The sequence below is a fragment of the Melopsittacus undulatus genome, chromosome 1, assembly GCF_012275295.1.
Source record: "Melopsittacus undulatus isolate bMelUnd1 chromosome 1, bMelUnd1.mat.Z, whole genome shotgun sequence".
Classification (NCBI taxonomy): domain Eukaryota; kingdom Metazoa; phylum Chordata; class Aves; order Psittaciformes; family Psittaculidae; genus Melopsittacus; species Melopsittacus undulatus.
In genome coordinates this window covers 57134645-57154258 of record NC_047527.1, presented here as the reverse complement: position 1 = coordinate 57154258, position 19614 = coordinate 57134645, and the positions used below count along the sequence as shown (strand labels likewise).

The following is a 19614-nucleotide window of genomic DNA, read 5'->3' as shown; positions in this document are numbered from 1 at the left end:
ACTAGCCAAGTTCCAAAGACAAGAATGAACTTCTCGTAATTTCACTTTATAGAATTCCTTAATAATTTAATTTTATATTTGTATAGTGCATATGATTCGTTTTGCAATTTGGCAACAAAGTAGAATTTGGAACATAATTAAAAGTGAATGAGAAAAATCTTAATTATAAATAAAGATCCTGGGCTGCAACAAGGAGAGTGGCCAGCAGGTGAAAGGAGGTGATCTTGCTCCTCTACTCTGCTCTCATGAAACCTCACCAGGAGTATTGTGTGCAGTTCTGGTGCCCTCAACATAAAAAGGACATGGAACTGTTGAAACAAGTCCAGAGGAGGGCCACGAGGATGATCAGGGGACTGGAGCACCTCCAGTATGAAGACAGGCTGAGAAAGTTGGGGCTGTTTATCCTGGAGAAGAGAAGGCTGTGTGGAGACCTCATAGCAGCCTTCCAGTATCTGAAGGGGGCCTATAAGGATGCTGGGAAGGGACACTTCAGTAGGGACTGTGGTAAAAGGAGAAGGGCTAACAGGTTCAAACTTTAACAGGGGAAGTTTAGATTGGATATAAGGAAGAAATTCTTTACTGTGAGTATGGTGAGGTACTGGAATGGGTTGCCCAAAGAAGTTGTGAATGTTCCATCCCTGGCAGTGTTCAAAGCCAGATTGGATGAAGCCTTGGATGGCGCAGCTTAGTGTGAGGTGTCCCTGCCCATGGCAGGGGGGTTGGATCTAGATGATCTTAAGGTCCTTGCCAACCCTAACTATTCTATGGTTCTATGGTTCTAAAAGATTTTAAGTTATATTTTTAATATTCTTATAAAACAATACCACAGTTAAAAATTCTGGAGTCTTCCACTGATGATAAACATCAATATTGGAAGAAAGTAAGGATACTGAAGAAATTTAAAATTCAAGAAACAGTAAAATCTCATAAGTACAATTATGTTGGGAGATTAAAATTTTACAACACAGAAATTTTGTGAAAATTAAGGGATGAAGAGCTACTATACCAGAAAAGAAAAAAACTTGACAATCCTGGCAAGTAAAGAAACTGCTGTATACCACAGTAGTTATTTTCTATTCTGAGGCTAATGGGATTTATCAACCTTTTTACTAAAGATATTATTGCCAGGCAGAGATCGGTGAAGCAGCTTACCATTACTTAAACAAAAGATCAAGATCAGAGCATATTTAATGTATCTTCTAGCCACCTATTTTAGCTCCGTCTTATCTTATGAAATTACAGAATTACACAGAATGGTTGAGGTTGAAATGAACTTCTGGAGGTCATCTGATCTAAACCCCTCTGCTCAGGAAGGGTCTTCTAGAATTGATTGCTCAGGACCACATCCAAATGGCTTTTGCAATGTCTCCAACAATGCTGACGCAGCAGCCTCTCTGGATAACCTGGGCCAAGTCACCATTGCCGAAAAAACAAGTGTTTCTTGATGCTCAGGCAGCACCTTTTGTGTCCATTGGCTAAGCCTACCCATGCAACACTAAGCAATTCCTCTTTGATACTGTCAAACACCAGTGTAGTTGGTAGTTTTTTGGTTTTTAAAGCAAAGAAACACAAAGATCAAAAGGGAAAAAATTAATATTTTGAAACTACAAGACATGAAGATGAGAACATTGATCCAAAAGACAACTAGAGATAGCTATTTTAGGAAAATGATTCTTTAAATTGCTGAGCAACTAGTAAGGTCAATGGAACCTCAAATGTGTATTTGATATGAGCCGTGTGCTTAGTAGAGGATTTTGATGTGTGATTTTACTTAACCCTGAAGTTCTTTGATAGTCAAAACATAAGCTTTTAAGTGTTTTTGTGGTTTTGTTTTTTTTGGTGCTCATTTCTTTTGCAAAGCCCGATGCATGGCTTAAGGGTAATATTGGCATTACCAAAGACAGCTCTAAACAGAATGCATGAAGCAGAGGTTGTCTCAGGGTGAAGAAACAAAACATCTCATGGAGACATTAGTCAGGTAACTAGGGGCAAGTCTAAACACTGGATCTGCATGAGCTAACATGATTCTGGAAATAATATGGACACAGTTTGGGAGTACTGCATGTAAGCCAGAGAATTGTGCTGAGAAGTCCTGTGCTGTATGAGTAAGTTCATACTGACTGCCAAGGTAACCTTTGGCCTTAGGGTTCAAGCTGTCAGTGATCCAAGTCTGCTTTTGATGCAGCACAGCTGTGTGTCCTTGGCTCAAGTTTGCTGGGAAAATTGCTAAGTTGCAAGGAAGAAGCTGTGAGAAAGTACTTAAGTTTTAGCCATGCAAGATAAGTGAAAAATGCAAACAGGGGTGAGATTGTTGAGATAGTGATCATTAGCAGCTCTAGGATACAGGAGCAGAAAAGCTGACATGAACAAGTCTGAAACCTAAGAGGAAAACCTAGGAATCTGAGTATGGAAACTCAGCAAAATCAACTGAATCCACTAAGGAGTGGAGACCAACCCTTTCTGAGCTGGCAGATGACAGCCTGCCCAACAAAGACTCATACAGTGTCTCAAGAGACTGGTGACTATGTTAATACTTAGTAACATTATTCCCAGCTATTTATTGTGTGCAGTGCCAAAAATAATTGCTTCATACTTTTAAGTTGCATATATTCTGCTTACAGAACATCTTTGCGCACAGGAGATATTTCCCAAAGTGACCTAGAGAGGGAACTGTTATACCAATGCCCTCTGTTATATGGAAATCGCTGCTCTGTGAGCATTCTCTGCCAGGGGTTGGCACTGGTGTAAACATGCCCTAGTTCTTACCATGTGCCAGTAAATTTGTTACCATATACCACAGTCAGTATGTGTCTAGGCATAAATGGCAAAATCTGTTTTTGTAAAAAATAACAGTTGAGAAATTATCCCCTTTCTAAAAGGAAAGATATATGTATGCATGGATGTATACTGAGACTGCTGTCGAAAAATTAACTACCTAGGACCCTGAATACTTAAACTAGAAGAAAATGGGTATGTGAGGCATCAGTCTCTTAACTCATATATAAAAATATCATGACAAGCTGGAAAATTTAGGCATTCTGGGATTTTTGCTTCCATAAAAATCTAAACCCTTTTTAATGAGATAGAACATACTTCTGGTGAACTGCTGCAATATGATATTACTGTGTGTTTTCTAGAGCTATCTAATTCCTATAACAGAACACAGTAAATACGAGTTAGGAATTTAACAGATTTTAAAAATATTTTTGTTTGTTTACTCAGACTTGTACTACCTACAGGACAGTTGTGCGGGGAAAAAAACAACCTGACAGGAAGGAAATTCTTTATCATAGATTTTCCCATAACAGACTCTCTGAAATTAAACTGTTGAACATATTTGTAAAAGAGGGAATGTTTTCTGGTTTTAATTTTCTGTTTAACTTCAGCTGATTTTGAAGTTACAGTCACATAGCGCCTGAAAGCCTCCTACTACATCCATCATTCATCATATGGTGCATGTATCCTTGGAGAGCTTTTTTTGGTGTGATTCAGTCTTCCTCAATACTGATCACCTATACAAAATCGTATGGAATTTCTCAGCCGAGACTCACATTCTAGCATGCAGTGTGCAATCAACATATCCCTTTTTATCCATCAAAATGAACATTTAGTATTTCTGTGAAGTAAACTTGATATGATACAGTAAGAATGCAATAAATGTGTTATTCTCTCTCTGTTACCTGCTTTTGACATGGACCATACTACAAGTGAAGAGTTAAGATTAACAGAATTTTGCAGCTGTATTCATGTACTCTGAATTCAAAACCACTTTAGTTAGTCTGCAGTTGGACTCTTTCAAAGTCTGATGGCAGAGTACATGAAAATTTGTTATTATGCACAAAGGACTCCAATAACTAAGCATAATATACATTAAATATCACTGTATTGATACCAAATTTCTAGTAAGCATATATTTTTTATTAAATTCATATTCTTAAAAGTTCTGTATGGAATACTTCTTATTTAAACAACCAAAAAGCTAAGACCCATAAACACACTATGGTAGATTTTGTTTCTAAGTTATTATCAAAGTCATGTAAATAACAGTTAATAAGGCTTAGAAATGGGAAAAAATGAAAGTATCACCATATCTATTTTAGAATGCATCTTTTAAACCTTACTTTTTAATAGAATTCTCCCAAGTAGAATATATTTTGCACTTACTCTCTTTCCTTCCGTAAGATTTTCTTCATATCAGCCAACTGCAAATGCAAGGCTGAAACATGTATTAAATCATTCTCTGTTGTCTCAGCTGTACTGTTCAAACTTTTTTTATGTTCCTCCAAATAGGTGCTGGGAACAACATTGGGAAAGGAACTGGGAGGCTTTGGAGTGATTTTTTGATTGCAATTGCTTTGGTCTTTGAATACATCCTGAGAAAACAAAAATATGACATCTGAGAAAAACATAAATGACGAGAAAAGACTTTAATAACTTCTGCAGGGACTATCAAGACTTTTCTAGACATTTAAGTCATGTAGGACAAAAAGAAAATAAGTAACATCCTATACAGTTGCATATAGATAGAATGTGCAAAAAAAAAGTCACTGTAGTTGGATCATTTTCAGTTTGTGATTCTCTCTCACATCTTCTGTAATGACAAGCTTCGTTTCCAAAATATTTCTAATGCATCTTTACTAAAGAAATTAATTCCAATTATCTTTAATTAGTTATAACTATGCTGAAGACAGAATCCTAGAACTAACAAAATCAGGAATGCGATTTATGCATACAAATAATATACTGAGAAACTCTACATAAGTACTCTTTTACTTTCAGTGGAAATAATGTTGAAGCAGTTGACAGACATATACAACTTTCACAGGAGGAGGAAAGTTACTTGCATACCATAGCAATTGGATCTCATTCATAAACTAAAAGCACTATAATACCTATTTTGAAAACATACATGTTTTGTATACAAAACATAAACAAAGATAATAACAATTAGGAAATAAACATTAAAAAATAAAATACATATTTATTAGGAAAACCAAACGTCTCTTACAAACAATAGTACTTTTTTTAAGGTATTTAAGTTTTAACACTTCTGCTGAAATGTTTAAAGCTTTATTAGATTATCACCATATAAAATAACATCAGCTATTTCATATCACTCTGTTTTCATGAGGTTTTGGAAGAATGCATGCCATCTACATCAGAAAATATTAGAAACTGCTGGAAAGATAAGACTGTTCCCCATTCATATATAAAGTTTCAGTTTTCAAGCAGTGCTTTATTTTATACTAAGCAGAAAGTGTAACAGTTAAAATGTATTTTGTGTCATTTCCTTCCAGGAATCCTGTTATGGCATGTTTATCTGCCCAAAAATATGAAATCCATGCATTTTTTTTGCCAGATTTCTTCTCATTAACAACACCATGGTGTGGCTTGGTTGTGGGCTTTTTTTTTCAGAATTCAAAAAATATAATGTAATTTATGTGCATTACAGAGTGAGTGAAGATTCAGAACACAATATATTCAGGTCTAAGATCTTGAAAGTTTCCACTGAACTGAAGTAAAAAAAAATCTTATTTCTTACTACAGTGACTGCTATCAGTCAGAAAAATACCAAGTGTACTTTTAACATAGCACTTTCTATGAGGACTATGCAATTCATGCCAAGGCAAAGAATTAAAGCTGTTATAACATGAACAAATAGTTCAATTTTGTTGAATGTAGCTGTTTCTTTTGTATAGAACTTGGAGCTGTAATTACACCATGCCCATACTTGATTGTTTAATTCTGCATAACAACTTAATTGCTCTCCTTACCAAGCAAAAAATCTTGTGAATTTGCAGAAGGATTTGCCTCACCTCCTCCCACATTTTCAAAGTTGCATTATAGGTGAATTAAATTATTTTATTTACGAAGCCAAGAACCTATATAAATCTTTTTTTGAGGTAAAAAAAAAAAAAAAGCAAACCACAAAACATGGAAAATAAAGATAACAGAGGTAACCTTATCTTAAAACATGAGAGTCAGAACAAGTTATTGGATATAACAGTCTGTCCCTTTTACCTAAATGTTAAGCCATAGTTGAAAGATATGAATTCTTTTCTGTACTTGTCTATATTAGGAATACTAGAAATAATAGACGGGTGAAAAAAAGGTGGGTTTGCTGTTCAAGGGTTCGGGTAGTGTTTTGAGAAAATCCTTGAAAAATCCTAGAAAATTTCTAGGTGTACTCTATAATCTCTTGCTTTTTCAAGACCTGAAACAATTCCCCATTCTTTACCTTTGTGTCTTCTGTTCCATGAATCTTGTTAATTTTGCTCAGTTCATTCACAGGTTCTTGTTCCAGAAATGCTAACTGGTTTAGGTCTTTTTTAATATAAGATATATCTGAGCAACTGAATTCTGTTTTCCAACCAGTTGCATCTTCCAAGTTTCTCTTCTCACTTACTAAATCCTGATTTATTTTCCTAAGCATACTCAGTTCTTTCATAACATTATCTAATTTGATTCTCAATTGTCTTGCTTCCTCTTGAGCTTTATTTCTTTCTCCTCTAACTTTGCTCCATTTCTCCCTCCAGTTAGCAGTACAATCTGACCACCATTGCATGGTCTTCTCCATTTGAGCAGCTCTGGCTTTGACTTCTTCCAGTTCCTGAATTTTTACTGCTTCAGAAATTTCCCAGTCACTGCTGTAATTCGTATGCGTGTATGGATAACAAGATGAATACAGGTAGAAACTTTGAGATGGCGGATTTGAATTACCAAAATGGCCATCTGGTAGGCAACATCCAGCCAATTCATAATGTTGTCTTGGTTGGGTCTCAAAAATCTGTATTTCTTCCATTAGTTTCTGAACCAAGCCTAAATTAATGTTTTGATTAATCATCTAATTTCACTCCTAAAAAAAAAGACAAAGAAAAATAATTTAGCTTCCCTCAATTAAATTATATGAATAACCTTAAACAGTAGTTTATTTTACTGCTAATAACAAGATAATCTTAATAATGCTGTTGATATTTTAGAACTATGCTTCATCAACAAGAAATAGCTATTAAAATATATTTAATGTAATACTTTCTGAGTATAGTATGAACAGACATACGTATTATTTGATAAGGAATTGCTAGCAAAAGAAGTGCTATTTAATAATCATAGTGCTCTCAAAAATTTTTGAGTCCAGTCAAACCAGTCAAAAACATCTTCCTGCAAGACAAGATGAAATTAATATATATTTTAAATGTCTAGTAAGAGAGAAGTATTTGTATAAACTACAACCACAGATTCACTTGCTTTCCCAAACTGTGGAACTTCATACTAAGCAAAACTTACCTTATAATTTGCTTACCTAAGGGAAGAAAAAAAAAATAAAATCATAAAACCCTTCATTATCGCTTTTCTCTGTTGCATGAGAAAAAAACAAAACATTTTTACTGGGGACCTTATCTTGCTGTATACATTCCCTATGTCCTCCAGGATCTATATTCTTCTAATATTCTTGGAAAGTAGTACTATCCTACTGTATTGTATAGTGCCCCTCACGATGACATGATTCTGCTAATAAATCTTGCTGTATTTCTTTTCACTATGTATCTGCTATTACTTATCTGGCCCAGAGGAAAAACAATGCCTCAGAAATTGCTTTTCCAGCTCAGAGCTGAGAAAATGCTGTTGTAGACAGTCTGTAGAGAACAGTTGCCCTTATCTCCTTGTTTCCTAAAAAGAACCAAAACCCTCAAAAGACTAGAAATGTTCCTGTATCAGTAGAAGAGTACACTTTTTAAGTTAAAAAAAAAAAAGAAAAAAAAATATTCTTACATGCCAACATCCATCTGTAAAAAAAATCACGTTAATGTTAGTGTTAACACCTGTGTTTGAAATGTAGAAGGCCAATGCAGAAAACAAAATTCTGAAGGCTAGTCTTGGCATTATGATTCAGTTGTGTTTCATTTCAGCTGAATAGAAATTTTACACATTTTTGTTCCTGTTTCCTAGCTGTTTTCAACTATTCTGTGCTTTCCAGGATATTTATTTGCCATTTGTTAGAATCTTATGCAGAACTACTGTAGTCAAGTATGGATATGAGAGCAGGAAAAAGACAGTAAAGGACTCCCTTCATGATCACTGGTGTATCACCACCAATCTGTTGACGCAGGAGTCCCAGACAATGCGGAGACGATCAATGTGATCAAGCGATTGCCAAACTTTATTCAGATACAGTGCTCTTTTTATACCCTTACACCCTTATGTTTCTTATGTAACAGCCTTGGATACTGAGCTCTAATTGGTTAGTCTAGAGGTTACTACCGTTTACAAAGCTAATGTTTATAACTTGTTATAATTGCGATTAAATACCTTACTCTGAAAATACAGTGGGAAACTATTGGCAGAGATCATTCTCTGCACGTTTTCAGTGGAAAATTACAGAGGCCTAACAAGACAATTGGCCTTGCTTATACCTGCCAAAAATCTTCTTACTTTATAGTAATAAGGCTCAGGGTATCGGGATCGCTCAATACGTGGCCTGGGCTCTTTGAGAATTCCCACACCAACCCCCTTCTCATTGCCTGACCTACTTCTAGAATTTCAATTTGAATAAGATTTATCCAAAATACTAAGATATTGTCACCCAGAATTTTTCATGATGTAAAGTAGAGCCAAAATAACACAATATTTAACTTTCACAAGAAGTTGTTAATTTAATTTCTGGTTTGTGATAATGCTTCGTTTCCTACAGATTTAATTAGAACAAAGCAAAACCAAACCACTGTAAACTTTAATTATATAATGCAATAGCTGAGTTTGTTTTTTTTTTAAATAGTACAATAAATTTTTCTCACATTTTTTGTTTCTATACCAGATAGTAGATACCTGTAGAGACATTCATTACTATGTTCAGTAGGTTTTATAAATGGATTTTGCTAGTAGCTTTGCATATTCACTTAAAGATGGCAAAACTTGGGGAGTGTACAGTTCACAAATCTTAAAAGTTGGAGAAATAAGAATGGAAATAATTTTCTTTGTCTGAAGCTTCAAAAGACCTGAGAAAAGAACAAAAATCTTCATGAATCAGAATCACCTGTTGTTGTGGTTTCATTACTGTTTTGAGGTAATTTTACTGCAAACTACTGCCAAAAAGGGTGGTCTCATTCACTGGCCATGAATTCTTGCCCCCCCCACAACTGTGTGGCTCTAGTGGCCTTGAGGCTGGAACACCACTAATCAGATCAAACTTAAAGCTGCTATATTTGAGGTAGGCTTGTACAGTAGCCTATACCAAATACATTTTTGGTATGCTGACCTTTGCCTGGACTTTTCATCATGGATACGTGATCCTAACTCTGTACCTAAAATTCAAAAAAACTAAGAATTAAAATGAATTGCTTGTCCTCAGGAAATATTAGTATTGTCTCAGCCCATCGTAGTAAAGAAGAGGAGATATTTGAATGTGTCTTAAATTCAGAAAATCTACCCAGAACAGCTTTTTATGAATCCCCTATAATATTGCAAGAGATAGAATGATGTATTTCTAGTCAAAAGTTTGGGAACAAAACAAAGTATATATGTAGTATACAAGTATACATTTAAAATGCTATGTTTGACTTTTGTAAGAACATTGTATGCAACTGAAAAAAGAGAATGCATTTCAGTGAAGACTAGAGCAGGCTTGCTCTCTCATGGAGAAAAGGCTCGTGTGGTTTTGCCTATAGACTTCATTTTTTGGCAAACAACTACAGTGTATCATGCTGATCCATTATGGTGACCCTCGCTGTCAGGTTAGTGAGCCCCTAAGACCACGGGTGACAAAAGCAAATGAACTGCCACACATCTTTGGAATGGTATTTCCACAATTCTTTTTATTATTATTGTGTATAAAAATACTACAATTTCTAGACTTGGACATGTTAATGTAAAGTTTAAGTTTCTGCAGGTATTTTTCACAAGTATTTTCACTTTGTCAGAAGAGTAATAGCTTCCTGTGAGTGTTAAACTACAAGGCTAGTAGAATTAACAGTGGATATTCTTATACAGCTAGTTTAATACGAGATACATATGTCTATACCTATGTTTGAAGAGCAAAACTGTTGCTACAGAGTTGTAGAGCAACTGATTGAAATAAGCAACAGGCATTCCATTTTAGCTATGAACAACAAAGACTTGCTTGCATCTGTTTTAAAAGAAATAGTCTAAAATATCTTTCTTGAAAAGAAAAATTATGTAAAAATAATAAGAATGTATTGACTATTATGAAAGTGCCTCCAGTTGTCAGAATCCCACAGTTCCAGAGGGATCCTTATTGAGGTATTATTCAAATTCTGTTGATGAAATTGGTATATAAAAATGAATTAATTTGATACTGAAACCCTAGCAAATAATTTGACAGTATTAGAAGAAACTGAGGCTAGGGGAACCATAATGACATGGGAAATGTTGGAGGAAAGAGTAAAGTAAAAATATTATAATAATAAACACACAGCTCATGCTAAAGCCTGATATATGCTGGCAGCAGTGCCATCAGGTCAAAGCAAGAACAACATATGCATAGGACACAGTGAACAGGAAGAGAAAAGGGATGCTATCACCTGCTGCCAGCATCTCCTGCATCTTTGCAATGTAACAGCCTAGCAGTTTATTCAGAATCTGTGAGCTCTTGGAAATGCTCTGAACCAAATTTATGAGCTTAAAAGTAGAAATATCTCAGCTTACACCTAAAGTTTTTGAAGCAGATCCAACAGCAGCCAGACTGATGAGGCTTTTGTGTTTGCCAATATGATACAGGGGGCATCCATGCATGATGGGGGAGGAAGAATAAGCACTCTCATCAACAGCTTGGTATTTTGCTCATATATAAGTTATGTATTAGAGAACTTGTGAGTTAGAGTTCATGAATTAATGAAATAATTAATTTCTGTATTCATATATTGGACCTGTATGTACAAAGATGATTCAGCCACTGTTTGACAACTTTGTGTATTTTAATAGGTTTTTTTGGGGGAGAGATCTATTTCCTTTGGTTTTAGTTGTTTTTTTTTTTTTAACATGAGGTCATAAAATGAAATTTAATTTACAGAGCACATTGTGCTGTAAATTTGAGAGATCCAAACAGACTATTACAATGTATACAAATTATTATAATTCCACAATCTGGCTCTGATCATGGTCTCTGTGAGCAAGTTAAGAAAATTGTTGGTTTAGACTGAAAATTAAAAGATAGTGATTTCAAGACTTCTCAGTGCACAGCTGAAGACAATTCTAGTTATTTTTTCCACATCTATAAGACATAACAATATTAAACCATATGCTATATTTTTGTTTTCTGTTGTTTCCAAACATCATATTCTATACATGTGTCATAACTAAAACCAGTCAAAAAAAGTCCTGAGGACACAAATGAAAATTATTTACTTCCTGTTACAAGTTATGTGATAATTTTTCCTATCTACACTTCTCTAGCTACACTCCTTTTAATATCAAAATACCAATACAAACCTAAATTTATTTCCAAACCACAACTGATTTACTTCTCATGTCCAGTAACTAAAAATACTTATGCTTGAAAACCATAAAATGCAAATGTTTCTAACTTCACAATGAGAAATATTTGTGGGTTTGTGAGGGGTTTTTTGTGGGTTTTGTTACTTTGGGATTTTTTTCTTTTTTAATTATGAAATATCTAAAGTGCCTGAAAGAAATGTTTCCTCACTGCATCAATTTGGACATTATGGTTTGTTAAGGGTGTCTTTGAGATCATATGAAATCACAACCACAGTTCATTATTGTACTGACAGATAAAATAAAAATTATGCAACCTCATCTTCCTTCTATAACCTATCCTCAGCCTGAACTTTTGAAGTGTAAAAGATGATGTCAGGCTTAAATCTTAATTTAAAAGTTCCTTATTTTTCAAAGTACAGGATTAAAAACTCATTAGTTACCTCATCATTTCCTTATGGTATAAACACTTCTGCCTTGAAAGTAAATAAATACATTTAATCTCAGGAGAGGTTAAAAAAATTCAGAGGCAGCAAAAGGAGTAGGACCAAATGTAAGTAAGCATTTGTTAGTAGAATCTACACACAACTAGAGTCAGATCTCACTTCTGAGTTGATTACTGCTAGATGAGGAGAAGAAATAACGACAGAGAGAAAGAAGGTAAAAAAGAGAACCAGGCTTGGTCTTCTAGCAAAGAAATCCAGAAACAAAGTTTGTCAACTACTATATCAAGCCTAAAAAGTTTGAAAACAGAAAGTAGGTTCAGGAAAATGGTGGTTTTGTAGGAAAAATTTCATTTTATTACCATGTAAAATATCATGACAGACAAAGTATTTCTGAAGTACCTCAGACAGTATATTATTATATTAACACTCAATGTACTGCTGAATTACCAGGAGAAAATATAAAGGATGAGCACATTAAAGATAGTGACTGAAAGGCAATAAACCACAGCATAAAGCCAAAAGAAAATAAAGCAACATAATGCTGAAATAAGCATCTTACACTATACATTATTAAGTATAGTACTACTTGATGTTCCAGTATTCATCATGAGATAAAGGTTCTCTGACACCAGTGCAAGAATTCTTTCTATTGCTAACAGTAGCTTGCTTCTCCTGAAGGTTTTCATAATTCACATGAAGACATGTACAGTAAAATTATACATACATATAATTTATCATTACACAAAATGAAATATGAAGCAGCCCTAAGTGGCCTCAGGCTAGTCACACCAGTCACATTGTCAGTTTACCCTCATACACATTCATAAAAAAAAAACAACTTGAAAGGTAGCCACAGATTACAATGAATTAAAAAAAATAAACAAATTCTGCTCTTTTTTGCCTTTTCTGGCTGCCACTTCTGATAAGCTCTAAGCAGTTTGGTTACTACTTCAAAATGAGAACCAATCTTATGTATTTATTGTGATTTAGGTTCTGCTGGTTAACACAAGTCATTACACATCATAACGGCATCTTCTAAAATTTTTGTGCATAGGGAATCTGATGTTTTCTCGCATGTCTGAGACTGTATTCAAATACTTAGGGTTAAATATGTGTAACAAATATTTGTACATACAGATGCTGTTATTTGCTACCCATAAGGCAAATTGAAGCTCTGAAGTACTGTTTTAAGTAAAATTTACAGCAACTTAGTTTCCCCAAGAATGTTTTCTTTGATTACAAACCTTCATAATGCATCAACCATAATTTTTATACATTTGAGTCTATAGAATTGATACTCATTTCTCAGCCACCACACTTGAAAAAATAAATTTTATAATCAGATTATGCAGGGGGGAGGGGAGTATGTGTGAAGTCTTAAACAGAACTAAGTATTAAGCAGAACCCAAGACAAGCTTAACTCAATTTAACTAGCTAGCTGTGGTTTATGAGACATTACATTTTGCCTGGTTTGTTCTTCTTTGATGTTGTCTATCACTTTTATTAGGATAAGATCAATGCAAAAAAAAGAAGCAAAATAACTTCCTACGTAATTAGGATAAGTATGCACTATCAAAGTTTTAGATCTTTACAGGCTATACAACTTACAAACAGGTTTATAAAACTCAGTGTAAACTTCTGGACTAAACAAGTAGCCAACTCACATGAGTTCTAATCTAATCTCATCCATTTTATATAATCTACTTTTATTTTCTGAATGATGCTCTGCACTATTATTAGGAAAGACAAGCTATGAAAATAACTTCATAACAAATTCAGAGTGTATTTCAGCTAAGGAAATGTTAATTCATACAAATTAATTCCTATCAGTTAAAGGTCTGGCCTAATAGACATCTCCTGCATAGCATAGGTTATTTTTTTAAACAATAGTAACTTGCTTTCAAAATTGAAACAGGTAATTGCTTCAGAAGAATAGGTTTCACATTAGTTAATATCAGCTCAGTATACTGAAACACCATCTTTTTTCAGTGCTTATGGGTAAAGATGCAAATTTACACTTAATGCGATTTATGAAAGCACTGAGGCATCTTGTTCTTCAGATACAGTGATATTTCCTCTTAATTACATTAAAATGGTTTCTGATTTATTTTTTTTCCAGCAGTTCCACAGCTGAGGTAAAGAATAACCAGGTGCATGATTGTTCCTCTCCCATTTCCACAGAAAACAGAGGAAGTTAGTGTGTTTAATATGACAAATGTTTTTTCTGCACATTGAAATGAACATCAGTGCTAAAGGTGTCATAGCCCCTTTATTGGAGATATGTAGGTAAAGCAGGTAGTTTCTTACACTGATCAGCTCAACTGCAACCGAATCAGTTGTCAATCAACAACAGAATATCTCAAAAGACTCCACACAATCAGAGCTGTCAGTGTGCAAATATAGGATATGCAGCTCAGCCAGTACACACGTGTTATCTTGCTTATACTGACAGACAGTCCTTTAACATGACACAGAAGAATACCTTTTATGGATTTGCTCCGAACTTTTTCTGGAAAGAAGGAAGTATGGGAATAATATCTAAGACATACATCATCCACAAGATTAGATCTACCTTTGAAGATGTCATTCACAAATGGTTTTAGAAGTCTTTCTTAAAATTTGCAAGCATTTAAGCCAGTTGTAAATTACAAGTCAAAGAAGAAAAGAAAGCCAATATCATTTCATTTGCTCTTTATCGAAGGTAGTTAATTAATTTAAGATATATGAAACATAAATATTTCAAGTAAGCTTTAAATAAGCTTACAATACACTATTAAAAACAAATACCATTGTGTCGTGTCAGATTCTCAATGTGTAGGTTCCCTTCCCAGCCATTGCTAACATTAGCATACTACTATTTAATGGGGTTTTTTATTTATTTATTTAAAAATCCAAATTAATCTCTTTGTGAGAGCCTCCATGGGTTCTTATTTGGTATAGCCAAAATATAACATGTTCAGCTACTCCTGAATGGCACTGAGCACTTCAAAGGTCTGTGGGTTTAGGGTTTTTTTCCTTTTGGTCCCCCCTCTGTTCCTCCTCCCCCCCATGTATCTCACACTGGGTTAGAGATAAGGTCAACTGGGCTTCCTTCAGCTTCAAAAGGAAGTTGGAAAAGGCAACTGAAAACAGTCTTTTTTAATCATTCTGAAAGGCACTTTACTGAACAAGAATTAGGTTAGACACAATCCTAATACCTGTCCATCCAAACAGTAGAGGTCACTTAAATGTATAGAGAAGCTTCACTACTTAACAAAAATCATCAAAAATTTATTTTCTAGAGTTTATTCCAAATTTCTGACAGTTTTTTGAATGTTACTTTAAACTGGACAGCTTCACATTCATTTACATGCTTGTTTTGCTTAGTGACAAAACAACATTGAGAACTTTTTTTCATTTTGTTTTCAATATGTGAAGCTATGAAGGCATGTCCCTGAAAAAAAATCAAGTTTTTAATCCCTGTTTATATTTCTGACAAATTCAGAAATGTTATGATATAAGAGATTAAGAATTGTCTTGTTATAGTTGAAACTATTTATGATCTTTTTCTAATGAAAACTTGACCTACTTTCAAAAGCAATTTCATAACACTGGGAGTAGGGGAAACTAATCACAGATATCTGATGCATTGTTTCAGGCCATGAAACATTCCAGTGCTTTTTTGGACACAGAACAATTTTTCTTCAAAACACTACTCAGCGTCAATCTGGAAATAAGTGATTTTCCCACCCACATAAGCAGACAAGTAAGAATGTTCATGAATATTTTGTTTTCTCTGGGCCAGAGCCTATCTCTTTGGCTTGTTTGACCACTTTGATACAATTGTATCAGAATTAAAGGTTTTGTTGTGCAAAGACACGCTCAGCTTTACCAGAATAGTTTTAGAAGTAATTTCTTCCATAATTAATGACTATTCTTAAAAAAAAAAAAGAAAGTATAAAGAAAAAAGAAGAAATACTTCTTGGACATTTGTATGAAATTATTCTCTATTGTCCTTAGCCACTGCAGTATTTTAGCACCATCTCACGTCTTTCAACAGTTCAAGGACTCCTTTGTGGGATTTAATGATATAAGATAGCATCTGGTGATGACTCCAACTCCACTAAGTCTTCTTTGAGGAAAATGTACTTAAGAAATAATTCATAGTGTCACATAAGCCATGGCTCTGCAGTTCCTAGGGTGGCATGTGAAATAATCCACAAATTACCATGTGCTGTAGTCTAGATGGTACTTAAATGCATAAAGAAGCACAGCTATTTATTCTTTCAGTGTCTGTAGCAGGCCATCAAGTAGTCTCACCAAAAGAGAAGAAATTAATAAATACTGGCTACTCATGCAGGCTCCTTTTGGCATACTTTGTTTTGAATATTGTTCTTCAGACAGAAGAGAAGTGGGTCACATTTACTAGTCTCATCAACCCACAGAAGTGTCCACTAGTAGAATATCTAATTTGTACATTTCAAACGATTCCAACATATAAACCTCTTGGTGCTGCAGTCAATGGCAGTGTATAATGGCTGTTCAATACCAGCTACTTTAGATTATTAATTTTCTAATAATTTATTTCTCAGATTTACCCAAGGTTAACATTAATACTTTAAGGCAAAAGAATGGCCTCAACTAAAAACTGACTACATGTAAATACATAAAAATGACAGACTTTTTAATTTCACATTTTTCACTAAGTTTTTCATAGAATTCTCAGAAGGTACCTGATAGAGAGATATGACTAGTTCTATTAATTATACCCAATAGATTACAAAAATCCTTTTATCTTCATTATATTATGCAAACAATTGTATTCACAAACCTGAAAGAATGCGAATTTTCTAACATAGGTAATCAAAAGCAAAAGCTAGGTTTCTAGCAAAACAAAATCAGTGAGAATTAAGACAAAATGCAGCTATCTGGATAGTCAGTAGGAGGTCTGTTAATATTGCTTGTTATATATATTTATTAAACTCATCAACATCACTTTTGAAATTTGTCTCTTGGTTCTCATTAGGAATGGATAATCAAAAAGTCTCATACCATCTGGGACATTAGCCTTTCAAATAATGCAAACTATATATCTTTGCCCAGAATCAACAAGTCATAGTATGCATAAATTATATTTCATTGCATTAGAACAATATCATATAACTAAGAACACTCTTTTTTCTTATTCTATCATCAGGTATTTTCTGAAGGAAGTTAGGATTATACAACTCACTAGTGTAATTTAAGAAAATAGAAACACTGTGAAAACAAAAAAATGCAATATGAACTGCTGCAAACTCATAACAATATTCTCATGATACATGTTCATAATATCAATAATGATTAAAAGTTATGAATGCTTTATCAGTTTATCCTATTGTAGATTGTAGTGATTTATAAAAGTTCTTCAGTATTGAAACAGTATTACCCTTGAACTTTCTGCACTTACACTAATTTCTAAACCAAAAATAAGAAATAATAATTTAACAAACTGTCATTTGAAGATTTTGAAAACTTACCTGGTTATGGTAAGTAAGGGTCCTACTACACCTGAAAAACAAGCTACATTTAATGGGGTGTTAGAATTAATACTCCCTGATAGTAGTGAAAAGGACAGATGAGAAAAATATAGCTGAATCTGACTTAGCCATGTGTTTCAAATATTGTTTTCTGATCTTCAATACTTTTGCTGGATATTTCGGATTGTTTTTCTTCTTATCATTAGCATGATAGTCACTCATATTTTGTCCCTAAAGAGAAATATAAAAATTAAACAACAAACCCACATGCTTAAGAGCCCTTACCCTCCAAGTTTGCTGGGCTCCTCTTGCTTCTCAGTGTTACAGACACATGTGTAAACAACAGAATTTCCTGCATCCTTTTCTCATCTGCACTGTACTGGGATGTGGCCAACAGGATTATTTACAGCAGTAAAGCCACTCCACAGTAACTTGAAAAAGATTCTCATTGGTCAGGCTTTATCAAAACTAAACCCACATTATTTTTTAAGTATAAGCCATTTATACAATATAAAACATTTTCCACATTTTCTTCACTAAGTATTGCTTTATTCAGTTTTTTATTTCTCCCTATCTTTCTAAACTGAAGTCTGTGACCCCAGACTATTATTATATTATATATAATATATATAAATATTATATATAACCTTAAACTAATTATTCCAATCACACTAATTAAGCACAAGTAATGATATTTTCAGGTTGGGTAGATTCTTATGCCACTACTTGCTTTTATTATATTTCCTGAGTTTTAAATATCCTATAATCAAACTAGATTTTCCCACTGCATAACTGTATATCATAGAGCCAATACATGTATCCTCATAATTGATTCAGTAATTAGAAGATGTTGAAAATTATGAAAAATCTCTGTCTACATTCCATTATCCCTACTGCAGGAAATCAATTCACATTTTAAAAATCAAGTTATATGCACACCATAACTTACACAGTATTTTATTTCTTTGTAACTAACCACATTCCAACCCATTCATGACTTACTTACAGAACTCATTTTCCAACATTATTAACTTACTGCAGTCTCTGAATACATCCAAGAAGCATGTTCCATTGCCCATATTCAAATGAATTCTCAGTTTCTAAATAAATTGATGCACATTAGTTTTATCTGAGAGGAAATCATGAGACTTTGATCACAACTGAAAATATCTTCACAAGTGAAGACCTGTAACAGAGAATGTATCATTTATCATTCAAAACTTTAAAAAAATAAAAAAAGAAAGCATTAGTACACCACATGAAGGAAATAGCACTGTTGGAAGTACAGAATCACAGTACAATTGAGGCTGGAAGGTACCACCTGGAGTCATTCATTCCAACCTCCCTGCTCAAGCAGCATCACCTAAAGCACATTGCTCAAGAGCATGCTCAGATGACTCATGACTCTCTCCAGGGAAGGAGCCTCCCCAAGCTCTCTGGGAAATCTGTTCCAATGCTCAGTCACCCTCACAGTAGATAAGTTTTTCCTCATGTTCAACTGGAACTTCCTATGTTTTAGTTTATGCCTATTGTCTCTTGTCCTGTCACTTGGCACCACTGAGAAGAGTCTAGCCCCATCCTCTTTACACCTTCCTTTTAGATACACACTATGATGAATTCTTTGTCACAGAGGTCTTAAAATCCTCAAAGCCTCTTTTCCAGTTTTTTTCTCCTGACTACTTCTTGGAAAGGCAAAGCATACTCTTCAAGAAAAAAGGCACAAAAAGTAATGCAGAATGCATGAATAGTAAAAACTATAACCAAAGCTCAAGTTCTATTCTGTTACATTCCATAGTAAATGACATTTTTTGGAGGAATCTTGAATTTACACAGTTGTTAAAGATGCATTAAAACTTAATTAAAATACTTATACTGTAAATTTGGGAAGTTACCCTGTGAAATTGTATTGACCAAACTATGCTGATGACAGGTTTTATAAACTTTGATAAAGTACATTTTCAACTTCGTAAGAGTATAAAAACAAAAAAAACCCAAACAAGCAAATGAAAAACCCAAACAAAGAAAACCCCATATAGACTTATTGTACTAAATAAGCTACTGGGTTGCAACTTTTCAACTCTTCCTGATACTAGCAAACTACTAGGGGAAGTACTATGCAATACTATTAGGGAAAGGAAGCAAGGAACCTGACACATATATGGTGCTAGATTTGGTAAGCAATTTAAATTTTTATTGAAAGAAAAAGAAGTGGAATAGTCAGC

The 19614-nt window shown here is 34.1% G+C and overlaps 1 protein-coding gene across 1 annotated transcript in view; it reads right to left on the bottom strand.

Annotated features, from left to right (window-relative positions):
* Positions 1-17733, bottom strand: part of CCDC102B (coiled-coil domain containing 102B) — a 142948-nt gene extending 125215 nt beyond the window's left edge. The window contains exons 1-3 of the mRNA XM_034064518.1: positions 17678-17733; positions 6215-6856; positions 4165-4373 (exon numbers count right to left, since the gene is read on the bottom strand). Coding sequence (XP_033920409.1) covers positions 4165-4373; positions 6215-6844 — 839 coding nt within the window. The 5' untranslated portion in view covers positions 6845-6856; positions 17678-17733. The remainder of the gene's footprint in view (positions 1-4164; positions 4374-6214; positions 6857-17677) is intronic.
* Positions 17734-19614: the final 1881 nt, after the last annotated feature.